The sequence below is a fragment of the Meriones unguiculatus genome, chromosome 3 (genome assembly GCF_030254825.1).
Source record: "Meriones unguiculatus strain TT.TT164.6M chromosome 3, Bangor_MerUng_6.1, whole genome shotgun sequence".
In the NCBI taxonomy this organism is placed as follows: Eukaryota; Metazoa; Chordata; class Mammalia; order Rodentia; family Muridae; genus Meriones; species Meriones unguiculatus.
In genome coordinates, this window is record NC_083351.1 from 163,943,130 (window position 1) to 163,960,423 (window position 17,294).

Sequence of the window (17,294 nt, forward strand, 5' to 3'; positions counted from 1 at the left end):
AATACAAATATATTCAAGAACGTAAGCATTTCATAGTTGCTCATGCCTTTAGACTCACACTAGGACAGGACTTGGCATGGCGACTGACTTCAAATAAATACTGACCACTCTCTCTAAGAAGTTTAAAGAGAAATTCATAATTTATCCAAGAAAGAATTGTCCTCTCTCTTTAGTTTCTTCCTTTCTTTTCCAGTATGGGGCTTTTGGATTAATCCCACTCCACACCAAGTAATTCCATAGGCGACATTCTTTCACGTTCTCTTCATCTGTGTTTTCAGAGACTAGTCTGTTATTCCACTTCAGGACTCCTTTGAGTCATAAAGCAAGCAAGGATATACTTGTTCCTTCTCCTTCATTATGATTTTACTCCTGTGTTTGATTACATAATTTTCTATCTTCCTGAAGATGAGGACATAAGGTGAGGTCATAGAAAGCAGACATGAAGAAGAACGCTTTTCTTGTCACTGAGTAGTCTCTGTACGTATAGGCACCATGGGGGCAATTTGGATGATAACCTTGACTGACTCATTATTTTAGATAAGTGAGAGAACTGTTTTGCTACCAATGACCATTCTATCGTGTCAGACGAGATATGTTACCATGGCAAAGACCATCATCGTTGTCGTTTGGGTAAACGTTCTTTCTTCTAGTGTCTCTTCTAAAACACCACCAGAAAGGGATTCGTGTTAGATGAAAATATTCTATCCCAGGTCTGGTTCACACATAGCCAGAGCTGGGGTGAGGACACAAAATATCTAACCATCCACTGCAATTGTTCTAATTGCTCTGGCCTTTTCTCAGTTCAGATCTGAGGCAATGTGAGCTTCATGGAAGATTCTAATTTCAAAACGATGAGAAAGACAGAAGGCCTATAATCAGGTTCCCTCACTTCCTCATGCAAATTCTTTGTTACCTATACATAAAAGCTTATTTGGTATGAGTAATCCATGTAATTCAGTTTGTATCTTTTAAAATATGTCGTGTTTCCAAGCTGGGCGTGGGGGCACACACCTGTAATCTCAGCACTTGGGGAGGTAGAGGCAGGAAGATCTCTTTGAGTTGGAGGCCAGCCTAGTCTACAAAGCAAGTTCCAGACAGCCAGTGCTACACAGAGGAAAAAAAAGTCTCAAAAAAAGGTCATGTTTCCATGCAAAGACGTAAACCAAAATGCTCAAGTGGGAGACAGAAGAACACAGTAATAGAAAGGTTTGAACAGTTTAACCTCTTATGTAAAATTTGATGTCTTACATAACTTTCATGAATTGACAAAGGCTTGTGGGGAAAGCAGCTCCGGATGGCAAACATACGCAAGGGATTTAGTCAAACAACTTTTTGGCAAGGATGGTACGATTTTGTAATCAGGTAGGAACCAATGAAATGCAAGCTCAGTGTGATTAATGATCTGCAGTTAGGGGTTGAAGAGGTATATAAGGACGAAATTCCCTCCACTCATCTCACCTTTCCTCTCAACCCCACTAGCCACTGGCACAATGAAGTGGGTAACTTTCCTCCTCCTTCTCTTTGTCTCTGGCTCTGCTTTCTCCAGGGGTGTGTTTCGCCGAGATGCAGCACGTAAGAATTTTATGTTTTTATGTCTCTATTTCGGGCTTAACTTTCCTAGCAACAGAAGCCCTGAATCTTTAAAGAGTTAAGTTTGCCTCTAGTGCTCATTTCTAGACTGTGACGATGGTTTGCGTGTGAGAACCCTTGTGTGGTTATATTATTTATTTATTTTAGATATCTTTGGTAATGATAATGGGGGGATTTTAATTTTGAAGAAAGGCTACGCAGAACGGCCTAAACCGTATCCGATGCAGCTGAAGACAGACTTCAGCATGGTCTCAAATGGCCTGCTTATTGTACCATTCTATATTAGAGACTAAAAGTGTGTATTGCTAATTTGATAAACGGAGCCTCCATTTGTATTTATTTTTATTTCAGATTGTCTTAGTAGATATCTACAGATATGACAAAAAGCATTAGATCTTGGATTCGAATGTTAAGCTATAAACCGTTAAGTTTTAAAATGATATTCTTGGTGAAAGAACATTTCTTCAAATGTAGAAGAAAGGAATCATTGCCATTTCCGGACTTTTTAAAAAATGTATTTTCTTTCTTTATTTATTTATTTTTCTAGAGATTAGAGGCCAGCATCTTCAGGGAATAGCTTAAGGAGTAGGAACGGCAGCATTAGAATTAGCTGTGATCGTCAATATCTAAATATGTTTTGTGTTTTTTTTTTTTTTTCTTTCCTTGTTCCCACAGACAAGAGTGAGATCGCTCATCGGTATAAAGATTTGGGAGAAAAATATTTCAAAGGCCTGTAAGTTCAAATGTTCAAAGCCAACTTACTAGTTCCAATAGCTCCAGTTCTAAAATGCCTTTGCCCACCTCGAGTGTGCAAATTGTAGAGCAGTGCCGTCCCGTAGAAATGTTTCCGTTGATGGGAAGACTGGGTCTGTGCTGAGCAACATGGCAGCCATAGGAAATGTGGCCATTGAGCACTTAAAACATGGCAAATGTAACTGAAGAGCACACATTCAAATAATATTTAATTTTACTGTATCTATGCCCCATGTGGCTAATGGCCACTTTACTGGAGAGAGATTCTGAAGCCCACATCCAACTTGTGAAGTCTTATTTTTCTTTATGCAGAGGTTTATGATATATATTTCCTTGGGCAGCTCACTCACTAACTCTTCTTTACACAATAAGATCGTACAATATCTTGAGAACATTATTTTGTGAAGTGGTCACCACACCCCCAACCTTAATAATGTTTTGATGTAGTGAAAAACAAGTAATTAGTATATTTTTAAAATGGTCAATGGTGTTAACGGAGTTATATGGGTTAGAAAAGAAACAACTGAAAGGACTTACATAAAGTCTATCCTTGACAATAAATATATTTAGAACATAGTTTGCTTGTTTGCCCCCATTCATAAATCTTCTGACACACACACATGCATGTACACTTAAGCATGGTAGAAATCCATATTCTTTTTGCTTAGAAAGGATCATGCTCCTGGTTATGCCTCAGAGAAGACCTGAACAGAATAGGCTTTCTAGATAGTGATAAGAAAAAGAAAGATATACAAAATATAGAAGACACACACACACACACACACATACACATACACACACACACACCACTGTTCACTGTTTAGGAGAGCCAACGGCTTCATACTAAAGTTTTATTTCTGTAACTGTTTTTCAGTGTCCTGATCACCTTTTCCCAGTATCTCCAGAAATGCTCCTATGAAGAACATGTCAAATTAGTGAGAGAAGTAACTGACTTTGCAAGCAACTGTGCTAAAGATGAGTCTGCTGAAAACTGTGACAAATCACTTGTAAGTACATTCTGATTCTGAGGGTCTCCTTTTGTGTTTCATGTTATTCTGAGTGTCTCAAGGGAAAACAAATCATTACCCCCACACTTAGGGATCAGGGAACATAGCGGAAGAGGGGGCAGAAAGATTGTTAAAGCCAGGGCAACAAGGATTTTGTTATGAGATTGTGTTTTCTAGTAATGTCAGAAGCTACACTCAAAAAGTCTCACCAACATGACTTCCTAAAATGAGTGCAACAATGACTATGACAGTAGACATGCCAAAGTGGAGGAGAGAAAGGCCACAAGGCCTCATCCCTATCTAAAGGACTATAGGCAAGTAACAGATGCTGAGAGCGGGAGAAATTGCCTTCTCTAAGGAAGAGAACACCAAATGGCTATTCAGTACCAACAGTCAGCCCTGAAAACATACATACAAGAACATTATACAGAAGGAGCAGGCTATATTTAGAAATATGTGTGTACATACATGAACATATGCATATAACAACAATTAATGAAAAATGAAGGTTGCTTATACATTTTGACTCCTACGGGTAATGCTATGGTAGCATAAGAGAGATAATGTCTTCTTAACATAATGGTACTATGTTAATCTTCAGAACGCACAGCCGGTTTCTCTGTTATTTTGTTAGCTTGATAAAAATCATAGGGTAGCTCTCTGTTACTATTTTAGGAGCACAGATATTTTACATACAATTAAAAAGTGGGGTTTTCAGTCATTTAGAAATTTTGCTATTTACAGACAAGCCTTTAAAATCTGATACCCTAGCTTTTCTCTCCACTTAACCTATAGGCAAGCATGTTTTAAATTTATCTCTAGACTCATTCTTCTTGCCTTCCTCTGGATACCTTTCCCTCTCATTGAAGAACTAATACTTCACACAAAACAGTACAGTTCTACCTTGTTATTCCTAAAAGTACATATTTGAAATTTAGTAAATTCTGTTAGGATCAGTAAAATTTCCGTGAAGTTAAATGGCTTTTATAATAAAAATTAATGAGGAAGGGAAGGATTATTTAACAGATGAAGCCCTTTGAGGGAGGTGTTCCTAGAGTAAAGAGGAGGTGTGCGCTTAAGGGCAGTCACCACTTAAAGCAGACTGTGGTGTTCTTCAGTTACAGGGAGCCTACTAAAAACTCAGGCTTCTCCAAAAGGAGCTGGCCCCGTGAGGGGCTGTGTGAACACGAACACACTCCTCCTGAGCTTGAGTTCACCTGCTCCTTCAAATTCCCTTGATTTTTTTTTTTTTTTAATTATGCTGACTTCTCTCCTGGCTTTTAGTGCCAGACAGAAAATGTAAGGCGATATTCTTCAAGGCCCTCAGCTCTTTGCTCTCTGCTTTAGTCACTATACATAACCCTGTGGCACTTGGCTATCACAAAAATTACACAGAAACAGACAAATCAAAGGAAAGCAAATGAGGGAATTTTCTTTTGCTTCATGGTTTTAAAGAAGTAATTTATTTCATTAACGTTTTTATACTTAAATTTATTTTGAGGGGTATGTAAAAGCATAAAACTGTATATAGCTCAAGGTGCCATGTGATGCTTCTATATAGATAGCTATATCTCATCTACGTACGTACATACAAGGCACATGTTTTCCTTTACTAAATTTTATCAGCATCTTTGGGTTTTTACACTGCTCTTCGGCTATGTAGAAAGTCAGGTCCTGGCAGGAATTTGACAGCCTCTGTCTTCCACTCAGCACACTCTTTTTGGAGACAAGTTATGCTCTCTACCAAATTTTGGTGAAAAATATGCTGAAATGGCCGACTGCTGTGCAAAACAAGAGCCCGAAAGAAATGAATGTTTCCTGCAACACAAAGATGACAACCCCCAGCTGCCCCCATTCAAGAGGGCGGAGCCTGATGCCATGTGTACTGCCTTCCAGGAAAATGCTGAAGCATTTATGGGACAGTAAGTACTTAGATTTCTATGCTTTAAATTAAACACTGGGTAACACCTCTGACAGTTAACACTTCTGCTGATAGTCATCAAATCCCTAAATAACCAACAGCAAGCCTGGAAAGGTTTGACCTTGAGAAGACCTTTAAAAACATACTTGAAACCACAAAACTATACAAAACAACAACAGAAAGATCAAAAATGTTTTGATCTTGAAAACAGGTATTACCCATGTGAAAAAAATCTGAGACAGAGAAGTTGTAAAATAGTCTGAAGGGGTGTGTGTGTGTGTGCGTGCGCGTGTTGTTCATGTTCTCTGGATCAATTTCATTTTAGTCAGCAACATTACATCACCTAAATTTAACTATCTACCCAAAGTGCACGCTTGTGAATATTTGCACACACACACAAATTTCCTCCCCCTTTTCTCACTTGAGAACAATAGAATGGGCCATCACTCACAGACGGCCACACTGAGTAAAACTGGCCAATGACAATCTCTGAGCATAGGCTGACTCTAGTAATTTCTGTAGTGTTATGTGCTATGGGAAATGATTGCCTGTTTTCTTCTTTTCCCATAACTCAGTTACTTGCATGAAGTTGCCAGAAGACATCCTTATTTCTACGGCCCGGAGCTCCTTTACTTGGCTGATAAATACACTGCAGTCCTGACTGAGTGCTGTGCAGCTGATGACAAAGGAGCCTGCCTGACACCCAAGGTGATTCCTGGAAAGACTGGCGGGAGAACTACGTGGTATCCCAACCTCAGATTTTGACCATTTTATGGCTAGATTTCAGAAACCTGAATCTCCGAATGGAACTTCTCTCTGTCATTAGGAACCCTTCTTCCCTCTTAAGTTACCAGCGGGGCTTTGCTCTAACATCTCTCTTCTTTCTAAAATTTAGCAGCGATGTGTCTTGTACGTGTCACTCTTTATGGTGATGACTTTTGTAGCATATACGGTTGGTACACGTTGGTACCCAGCAAGGGCTATGAGTTTTGTTTGTTTTGTTCAGTCCTCCCCTGACACATTTTACTGGGGGTAGAATTCAAAGCAGAGAATTTTCCTGATGCTAGAAGTTGGCTTCCGTTCCTTTCTTCCATATGTGTTTAGGATATGCCTGGTTTGTTCTTTGGAGGCCCTTACTGATTTTATGAACAGTGATGGAGGAAGGACTGGGATATCAGTCACGATATTAAGAAGTCAGTCCATGTTATATATCCCAGAGGACAGTGTCCTACAGCTCCTTTCGGCACTCTGCCCCTGGTAACATCGCCATGCTGCTTTTTAAATGCCTCGATGCCTCCACCACGACCAGACTCATTTTCTTTTCCCTTAGGTATCAAAAGAATTATTTGCCCAAGGGGAGTAGTTGTGAACTTGGGAGTAAATTATCTTTTAAAATTTCCCTGGGATAGAAGGTGCAACTAAATGGTACAATTCTTGCCTCACATGCACAAAGTCCTGATGTCAACTCCCCGTGTAGACCAAGTATTTTGGCATTGGGCTGTCTGGAATTTTTGAAGGGGTGTGTGTGTGTGTAGAAATAGCCTTTTCCAGTTTTTTTTTTTTTTTTCCCAACTGGATTCCTTTTTGTAGCTTGATGCGCTGAAGGAGAAAGCATTGGTTTCAGCTGTCCGACAAAGACTGAAGTGCTCAAGTTTGAAGAAATTCGGTGAGAGAGCTTTCAAGGCATGGTATGTAGCTTTATTTTAATACGACAGATTGCATCTAATTTGCATCTATTTGTCTAATCAAATAGTCCTTTGACTAGACAATTAGACAAGGCACTTCATGAAGTTGATAGAGGTGAAATCAGAATAACAGTAATAATTTTACATTTGTGCCTCAGTATTTATGTTTTAAAGTATTTCCAAAGAATTTAGAAGACTTTTTTTTTTTGTCTAAAAGAAGACAGATATTTAAAATCTTAGTTGTTTATAAAGACTTGGAATGTCATTTTAAAGGCATTTAAAAAATGCAGTCCTTGTTAGAGTAATTAACTTACTTAATTTATTTTTCCTCAGTCTGAAACTGTTTTATGTCCTAATAGTAGAATTCAGCCATCAAGCAAGCTGGAGTTACTACCTCAGAATTTTTTTTTTTTTTTTTTACAATTTCAATTCTGTTAAGAACAGAATTAAGAATTAAGACTCCTGTGTTTTTGCTCGACCCTTTCTTTGCTTTTATATGCTGTAGTGGAATTTTGAAGCATCCTTTCATAGAGAAGCCAAGAAAAATACACTTGCCTGTTTAGCACCTCATCTGTTAGAGCAGCAAAATGGAGATGACAGATACTGTGCGTGTTCTCTAGAAGCTGTCAGCAGAATTACCCTAACTGAGTCATTCTTACCATCTAAATTATTAAAGCCAATTGAACCAATCAATACAGCAACTCCAACCTGAAACACTAGACTGTTACACGATCAACCGTTGGCTCTTTCTTTTTTTAATTTTTATTTTTTATACTAATTACAGTTTATTCACTCTGTAGCCCTCCCTCGTCCCCTCCCAATCTCATCCTCCCTTTCTCATCTCCTCTCATGCCCCTCCCCAAGCCCACGGATAGGGCAAGTCCTCCTCCCCTTCCATCTGACCCTAGCCTGTCAGGTTTCATCAGGACTGGCTGCATCAAAGGAGTCTTTTCATCAGAGCTAGGGAACCGGAAATTATTTTGGAAATGTTGAAAATCTTGGCTTTTACATCTTGTCATAGAGCTTAGATGCTGTCTGCTGGAACAATTTCTTGGCAGAATGATGCATAACTCTCCAATTCTCTAGAACTTAGGAATTATTTTTTTCCCGTCACAGATCTTTAGAATTCAGAAAGATATGTCTTAAGACAAAAGATGTCAAATCTTCATTTCCAGATGAGAAAATGCTTTCCTGCCATGACGTAATTTAATTGTCCAGACCCTTTGATTTAACGTTTTGGGGTCACACTGCTAAGATGTGATCAAACCAGAAAGAGAAGTCAGATAAAGAGTCAAAAGTTCAGACTGCTGCACTTTGGGAATTCTTCTATGATTTTAATTTTATGGGGCCTAAGCTTTCCACACAGCACACAGCACCTTATTGTTGCAGTAGATAATTCTGCCAAAGAAAATATGAGTATCATGTCAGACTAGCATTACAAGAACTAGCGAACTAGCGAATTTTTTTATAAGTTTCTTCATTTCAGTTTTGAACTTCCTTGTTATAAATGATGTCTTTTTGTTGCTTTCATACAAATACAATACAATCATTAATTCTTTAATGGGAATTTTTCTTTTTAGGGCAGTAGCTCGAATGAGCCAGACATTCCCCAACGCTGACTTCGCAGAAATTACCAAACTGGCAACAGACCTTACCAAAGTCACCCAGGAGTGCTGCCATGGTGACCTGCTTGAATGTGCAGATGACAGGGTAAAGCCTCTTCATGCTCAGTCAGTTAACCAGGGGCTCCGTCAGTGAACAGTGAGGCATTCATTTTTCTTTCTTGCAGGCGGAGCTTGCCAAGTACATGTGTGAAAACCAGGCGTCTATCTCCAGCAAGCTGCAGGCTTGCTGTGATAAAGAAATGTTGCAGAAATCCCAGTGCCTTGCTGAGGTGGAACATGACGACATGCCTGCCGATCTGCCTGCATTAACTGCTGATTTTGTGGAGGATAAGGATGTGTGCAAGAACTATGCTGAGGCCAAAGATGTCTTCCTGGGCACGTGAGTAGATGCTTTTCCTTTCAACGCTTTGAAGGGCGGCATGGTTTAGGAAGCCGCACCAGGCCCTCCTTTGGAGTGAGCATGACTTTTGTGGCTCTCACACAATTTGTTGACCCTTACCATTCTCAGCCTTTAAAATTTACCTGAAGGGTATTTTAAGTAATTTAAAATATTTGTATGAAATCATACAAGCGTTCAGCGTGAACTCAATGTTTCTTACCTCATAGGAATACTTCTGGAAATCTTTAGAAATGTTCCATGAATATATAAATTATGTGTATCACTTAATCATTCTTATAAACATATTTCTCAAATATCTAATGTATATGAATATATTATTTATTATTTAACTCTCTGCTCACCTATCCTCCTATATCTATGCATTTCTATGATGGCAGTAAGTATATATATAAATATATACATATATGCATACACATAATCACATATGTGTATATATATATGTATGTGTATATATATATGTATATATATGATATCAATATGACACTAGTTGCTTCATACTTGGTTGAAAAGACCAGAATGTCACAGTGTGGCAAGACAGGATACAATTAATAACAAATGACTATATGTTTTCAGTAACTGCAACAATTAATTTTATCCTATTGTTGACTTATGACTGTACCCTATTCACTATACTTAATAGACAATTCACTCATATCTAAAAGAAAAAGAAATACTTAATGTTATATCTCTATTAACACATTTGTTGAGATACTTAGGAGAAATAGTTCAAAACAAACTAGACATGCGGTAAAAATAGCTATGAATCAAACATTTAATATGTGCTGGTCACTGTGTACTTTGATAGGCTGTGCTGTGCATTTATCCCAATCCACCTTGGAAGAGAGATGCTATCATTATTTCCATCCTACAATGGAGGAAGTTATGGGCTAATAGTGTTAGTAAGTTCCCCATGCAGAACATGAGACTATGTTGCGGTGGCAAAGCAGAACCTGGGAAGAGTTTTTTTCTGTGTTTCAAGTTCTTGCTGCTTAGTTTCCTGTATGGAGCTCGCGCCAATGCAGGATACCTGGAATGTCAATCACTACTGAGCTTAGTCATGTGACCCGATTACTTGCTCGATTATTTAACTCAGCCTATGTTCATCTCAATTAGGTTTTTGTATGAATATTCAAGAAGGCACCCTGAGTACTCCGTTTCCTTGTTGCTGAGACTTGCTAAGAAATACGAAGCCACACTGGAAAAATGCTGTGCTGAAGCCGACCCTCATGCATGCTATGGCCATGTGGTAGGTTTCCATAAGCCAACAACACCGCGGTACTGCTGGCCCTTCCAAGAAGGACAAAGGAAGCAGTGAACTAATAAGAGTCAATAGATAAGTCAATTCACACATTTTCTTGAGATGGAGGCAGGTGTGAACTCTTAAAATCTTCAATATGATAGGTTAAACACTTTGGATAAAACATAAGGAAAACTACAATGACTTCTAGAAAGGGAAGGTTTGAAGAGAGGAAAGAATCTTTATTTGCATACAATCTCTATTGTAGCTCTCCCTACTTCATATTCTTGAGACTAAACCAGGAGAGTAAATTCAAATGCCAACTTAAAGAGATTTATTTAGCCTAGAGACCATTCACCTGATCCCCCAAATTGTCAACTATCAGAAGTAGTATCTGTTTTGTACAGGGTGATAAGCATGGATCTATTTGCATTTTTCTACATGTAGACATCCAGTTAGGCCAGCACCATTTGTTGAAGATGCTGTCTTTTTTCCATTGAATGGTTTTGGTATCTTTGTAAAAAAATCAGGTGTCCATAAGTGTATGGATTTATGTTAGGGTCTTCTATTTGATTCCATTGATCCACCAGTCTATTTCTATGCCAGTACCATGCAGTTTTTAGTATTGTTGCTCTATAGCACAGCTTGAGATCAGGGTTGGAGATACCTCCTGAAGATCTTTTACTGTAGAGAATTGTTTTAACAATTCTGAGTTTCTTGTTGTTCCATATGAAGGTGAAAATTTTTCTTTCAAGGTCTGTAAAGAATTGTGTTGGTAATTTGATGGGAATTGCATTGAATCTGTAGATTGCTTTTGGTAAGATGGCCATTTTTACTATATTAATCCTGCCAAGCCATGAGCATGGGAGATCTTTCCGTCTTCTGATATCTTCATCTAATTCTTTCTTTAGAGACTGGAAATTTTTTTCACACAAGTCTTTGACTTGTTTGGTTAGGTTCACACTAAGGTACTTTATGTCCTTTGTGGCTATCCCAGAAGCAGAAAGATGCACATGGTATATACTCACTCATATAGACATATAATATAGGATAAACCTACTAAAATCTGTACACCTAAAGAAACTAATCAAGATGGAGGACTCTTGCTAAAATGCTCAATTTCTATCCAGAAAGGCAAAGAGAATGGACATCAGAAGAAGGAGAAAAGAGGGAACAAGTCAGGAGCCTGACACAGAGGGCCTCTGGAAGGCTCTGCCCTGCAGACTATCAATGCAGATGCTGAGACTTATGGGCAACCTTTGGGCAGAGTGCAGGGAATCTTAGGAAAGAAGTGGGAAACAGTAAGATTTGGAGAGGGCAGGAACTCCACAAGGAGAGCAACAGAACCAAAAAATCTGAGCACAGGGGTCTTTCCTGAGACTGATACTTCAACCAAGGACTATGCATGGAGATAACCTAAGAGCCCTGCACAGATGTAGCCCATGGCAGTTCAGTATCCAAGTGGGTTCCATTGTAATAGGAACAGGGACTGTCTCTGACATGAACTGATTGGCCTGCTCTTTAATTACCTCCCTTTGAGGGAGAAGCAGCATTACCAGGCCACAGAAGAAGACAATGCAGCCACTCCTGACGAGACCTAATTGACTAGGGTCAGAAGGAAGGAAAAGAAGACCTCCCCTATCAGTAGACTTGGGGAGGGGCATGCATGCAGAGGGTGGAGGAAGGGAGGGATTGGGACAGAAGGAGAGAGGGAACCACAGGGGGAATACAAAGTAAATAAAGTGTAATTAATAAAGAATTAAAAAAGGGAGTAGTATCTGGAAGGGGTTTGTAAACTCTAAAAACACTTTGGAACATTTTGGAGAACGTGTTTTATGTGATGTAATTCTTGTGGGTGACATCAGGATGCTTTTGCCAGTGCACACTGGTTTCTGAACTATTTGCAAACAGAAGAGACTCATACTTTACAAAGAAACTGGCAAACACCAGACACCATTCTGTGGTTGAGGCTGGGCATAGAAGCTCTCACCCCAGAGACCTCCAAAGCCAACTAGAGAGGTTGCCTAAAATGATGGCCACACTAGATGCGATTTTAATTTCATCCAGTTAGTGGGTTAACAGAACAGTTCTGGTTGTGAGTGAACTGACTGCCACTGTAGAGGGGATCAGCGGGAAGCTTAGACTCGGGAGGAACAGTTACACAACAAGAAAGTAAGTCAGATGACCAGGTTCAGACACAGCCACTGAATTCCAGAGCCTGACAAGTCTTACTGACTTGCACTAAACCACCTTGCGGATAAAAGGAACAATTTAAATGTGATGTGGCCGACTTGGCAAGGAAGGAAGGGAGAAGTGCAAAGTGACCTACTTTGGGCTCTCAAGAAGGGGGCTAGAAACACCATTCTTTTTTATGTTGCAGTTTGATGAATTTAAGCCTCTTGTGGAGGAGCCTCAGAACTTAGTCAAAAGCAACTGTGAACTTTATGAGAAGCTTGGAGAGTATGGGTTCCAAAATGCGTGAGTAGTTTTCAACTGTTTTCCCTTGATCAGGTTGTAATTATTTAAAACACTGTAGAGACCACTTAGCACACAGCTTTAGCAATGAAAGCACATTATTTATAATCCCGTCTATCAAAAAATAAATTCCAGGAAAGGAGATAACTTACTTGACAGGTCTCTCTCTTTTGAGTTTATCACAATGTTTGATATGTGGAGGTTTGTGATAGAAGTTATTTAAAGCAGTACTGAGTGAATTACTGCCATTGGGCTAGAGAATTGTAGCTCACTTCCTTATGATTTTAGTACAAATCTAATTCTAAGATCATATACTCCAAGGAGATTGTATGGTCACTTAGCCTCTCAGGACCGGTCTTCCTCCAGTACTGTGCTCTCAACCCTAGAAGCAAAGGTACTTTGATTAGTGTGTGTGTGTGGGGGAACCCATCAGAGTTGGTTTGGGGTGAATTTTCTCCTTTTGAAATATATTATGTCAGGTCAGTTTTCTGCATGGATTAAAACATGTAAGTTACATGTATATATATTTTAAAACAGCGTTCTAGTTCGCTACACCAAGAAAGCACCTCAGGTGTCGACTCCGACTCTCGTGGAGGCTGCCAGAAGCCTAGGAAGAGTGGGCACCCATTGCTGTGCACTTCCGGAAAAGAAGAGACTGCCCTGTGTTGAGGACTATGTGAGTCTGTTAACCTACAACAAGACAGTGCTGGGGTTTTGTCTTTACCCATCCACAACTCCATCTTTCAGGAGCAAGGGTGTTAGTACATACGTGCATGTGTGTGTGGTAGCTGGGACATGGCCACCTATATTTAGCGAAGAGGGAGACAGCTATTACAGTTATCCTCAGCTTCCCGTGTTTCCTTTCAAAGATGGATACATTTCTGTGTCGATCAGAGCGGGATTCACGGTGGCTGGTTCACTCTGACCGTCCTCTTGGCGCGTCAGAGAGTGGGTGTTTTTGGAAGCTCGTGTGACCAGTCTGCTCTGCTGCCTCTCTTCTTTAGCTGTCTGCGATCCTGAACCGTGTGTGCTTGCTCCACGAGAAGACCCCAGTGAGTGAACAGGTCACCAAGTGCTGTTCTGGTTCCCTGGTGGAGCGGCGGCCATGCTTCTCTGCTCTGCCGGTTGATGAAACATACGTCCCCAAGGAGTTTAAAGCTGAGACCTTCACCTTCCATGCCAATATCTGCACGCTTCCGGAGAAGGAGAAGCAGATGGAGAAGCAAACGTGAGCAATGCTTTCCTGCTGCAGATGTCTGTTTACTTGTTGCATATGTATTGATCCCGAGAATAGTAGAAAACACTAACCATTAGCTGGAATTCACTAGCTGGTGAATTTGTGTAAGTAGAACAAAATTGGTTATAGAAAAAAATAGGAGAATTTATTTCAAGGTATGAATAAGTAGATGAAAGTGTTCCGCGAAGAAGCCACCCCAGAGGCGAGACAAAGCCGCAGGTTTGAGTTTTGAGGATAGACTAAAAAAAACAGCTGGAAATGCACACAGGAGGCTTGATCCCCATGGCTGACAGGTGTGGTTCTGATAGCACGAAATGCTGCTGGAAGTTGTCATCACTTTCAGGTACCTGTGACCGTGGTCCCGTGTTACAAAACTCATTCACCACACAGCTCTTTTTGTCCAGTACTGCTTGTTCTACGACAGAGACCCAGCAGTTTTCTCTTGCTTGGCTTGTCAGTTTTCATAGCCTCCCCGTTATTAGTTTCCAATGACGCAAATGCTACAGAGCAAAAATCCATATATTAAGTGCAAAGACGTGAGTCTTTCAGGAGATTTCCTGAAACTATATGTAAGACGTGGTGTGACTTGTGCTGATTATTCTATTTGATCCAGTCCTGGCAAAGTGGTATTTATTACCCTCATATACAGTCAAGGATATTAAGGCTGGCAATGGCATGGTTGCTCCTTAAAGCCGAAGTCACTCCTAGATTTGTAACCTTAACCTGTGGCCTCGCTGTCCTTACTATTTTATTTTCCTGAATGGCAGTAAACATTTCATTCCTGTTGTTGCTTTCTGTCCTAATGCAGGGCACTTGCTGAGCTGGTGAAACACAAGCCCCAGGCTACAGAAGAGCAGCTGAAGAAAGTGATGGGTGACTTTGCAGAATTCCTGGAGAAGTGCTGCAAGCAGGAAGACAAGGAAGCATGCTTCTCCACAGAGGTAACAGAGCTTTTTGAATTTTGATATGTTCATCTTCCATTTTTGTGCTCTCGGTCAGGTTTAGTGCTTAGAAAGTCATATACTGAACAACGAGATCAAGGAAGATCTCTGTTTGCTACATAACTGTGATCCAAACTGACTTACATAAATCTTAATTTTTACCTCCTACAACACTGTGGCATATTAAATGTTTATAATGGCCACTCAGCTCCAAATTTGTGACATTTATGAGTATAGTTAGAAATACTTGTAAAGCCCAGAAACATTAACTCATTGAAACCTGGTCCTTAAATGTTCCTTCATGAACTGACTTATTTTACTCATGAGTGGAGAATATTCACATGTCTGAATCATTTCATGTTTTTCCCTATGGCCTAATAACAGTTTATCTTATAATTTTGGCCAGAAGGGATGTAAGTGAGCTTTGTTTTAGGAATTCTAGTAGAACTGCAATTAAGCGATGCAAGGCATGTGAATTTACTTTGTTATTGCCAATGACTATTGGACTGTGCAAAGTCTAATAGCCTTGCTAATATTTTTCTAACATCCGTCATTTCTTTGTGTTCAGGGTCCAAAACTTGTTGCTGAAAGCCAAAAGGCCTTGGCCTAAACACATCACAACCACAAGCATCTCAGGTAACTATACTTGCAATCTTAAAAAGTAACCATAGTCATTTTTTTTTAAACGGCTAAGATTTGATGATCATTTGCCAAGAGCAACATAGACTAGCACCAGCCACCACTCTTTGGCCTTCACATATGTTCACCGATTTGGGTCACATTTGCAGATAAGGAAATGAATACATGAAAGTCTAGGTTAATGCAATTTACCCAAAAGGCAGCCAAACAAGGGAAAGAGGGAGCCAAGATCTAAAATTAAAATCATGAGATTTAATCGTGGCTTTGTTCTTTCATGAACCACCACATGGAACCAGTCATGTTAGCTCAGCCAAGGGGGTCCTCAGAATGAAGCGGAAACCCACTGAAAGATCATTTTTTGGGGTCAAAACAGTTGTGTATCAATGATTCCATAGCGTTTGACCCAATAATTCTATGAATTTATTTCACTGGAAGACACAATGGAGCTATCTTATGGGGGTTCCAGTTTCATAATAAGTGACTTGCTTCCAAATTTCTGATGTGTCGCATGCCAAGCTTTAACAGAATTTATCTTCTTATGGCAAAACAGCCTCCATTGAAAGTACTTATTGAACACAACTATGTTGATCAATTTTTTTTTGTAACATATTGGGAGAGAATTTTAGAAATAGGGTAACAATGGGAAAAGGTGGTAAAAGAAAATTGTTTCTCCAGTATGGAAACACGTACTTATTTTGTATTCAAGCAAAGAACCTACAGATGTAGAAATTTTTCAAAACTTACTTCAGTTTTAGAAGGAAAAGAAAATTCCGTAGCATTCTGAGAAGATAGCTTTCATTTGAAATAAATTAGGTAATAAGTAGGATAAGTAGGCCCCAAGGAATGGCTGGACCTCTGCCTGTGAAACCTGAATGCTCTGATGGGACCAGTGATAAAGAGGGAGTGTCACAATGCACATCAGTATGTTGTCTGCTCACCGAGCAAGGGAGTTGAATTAAGTCTAGAGCATGCTTAGCCTGTCTACTGCTGAAAATTTAAAAAATAAGCTAAGAAATTAAACATTTCTAAGAAACAGATTTGGAAAACATTCCATTTTACAAAGAACACTTACATGTCTCTTTTTGATTTTTCAGTCTACCCTTGAAAAACAAGAGACATGAAGACTCAGGACTCATCTTTTCTGTTGGTGTAAAATTAACACCCCAAGGAACACAAATTTCTTCAAACATTTGACTTCTTCCCTCTGTACTTCAATTAATAAAGAATGAAAAGAATCTACTCTGTGGTCTAGAACTATATTTTTCGAAGGCACACTTTACCCTCACAGCCTCCTAGGCTCTGGGAAACCATCGGCTTTCTCCCTTCCTTCACTTCAGCAGATGAGAAGAAATGTTAAAACTCTCCCAAGTTACAGGCAGTGAGCATATAAACCAATATTTCAACATTATGATTTTTCTGAATAAGAGACCAAAAGCTTATGAACCACGACTTTCCTTTGTTGGTGGGACTCTAAGAAGGAGTTGGGAGACAAAGGAGCTAGGAATGGCTTTAAAGGTGACTAGCTTAATGGTAAAGTGGGTGATCTGAAAAAAAAAAACTAATACTGTTCAGGATGACGCCATCAAGCCTTGAGAAGCCATGTTGGAAGTGGAAATTGCGTGATGTGGGTAGATGCTGAAGCACCACTGGATTGATGAAGCACACGAGTTGCATGACAAAAGGGTCATGTTAAAAGTTCAGGTGTCACATTCAGGGCTAGGGTGTTTTCTCCGTTCCAGGGATCAGTTGCTCATATCTGCTTTGGTCTATGGATTCTATAGACT

The 17,294-nt window shown here is 39.6% G+C and overlaps 1 protein-coding gene across 1 annotated transcript; it reads left to right on the forward strand.

Moving 5' to 3' along the window:
• The first annotated feature begins 1,356 nt into the window (after positions 1–1,356).
• Positions 1,357–16,749, forward strand: Alb (albumin). The gene is made up of 15 exons (XM_060381248.1): positions 1,357–1,572; positions 2,266–2,323; positions 3,218–3,350; positions 5,061–5,272; positions 5,847–5,979; positions 6,862–6,959; positions 8,537–8,666; positions 8,746–8,960; positions 10,095–10,227; positions 12,599–12,696; positions 13,231–13,369; positions 13,698–13,921; positions 14,739–14,871; positions 15,440–15,507; positions 16,605–16,749. The coding sequence occupies exons 1-14, from the start codon at positions 1,491–1,493 to the stop codon at positions 15,479–15,481; spliced, it is 1,830 nt and encodes a 609-aa protein (XP_060237231.1). The 5' UTR covers positions 1,357–1,490; the 3' UTR covers positions 15,482–15,507; positions 16,605–16,749.
• Positions 16,750–17,294: the final 545 nt, after the last annotated feature.

Excerpts from the sequence above, each read along its gene's own strand:
- Alb (XM_060381248.1), top strand. The coding sequence starts at position 1,491 with ATGAAGTGGGTAACTTTCCTCCTCCTTCTCTTTGTCTCTGGCTCTGCT. Across the intron at positions 6,960-8,536 it reads GAGAGAGCTTTCAAGGCATG|GGCAGTAGCTCGAATGAGCC; the intron begins GTATGTAGCTTT and ends TTTTCTTTTTAG. Across the intron at positions 8,667-8,745 it reads TTGAATGTGCAGATGACAGG|GCGGAGCTTGCCAAGTACAT; the intron begins GTAAAGCCTCTT and ends TCTTTCTTGCAG.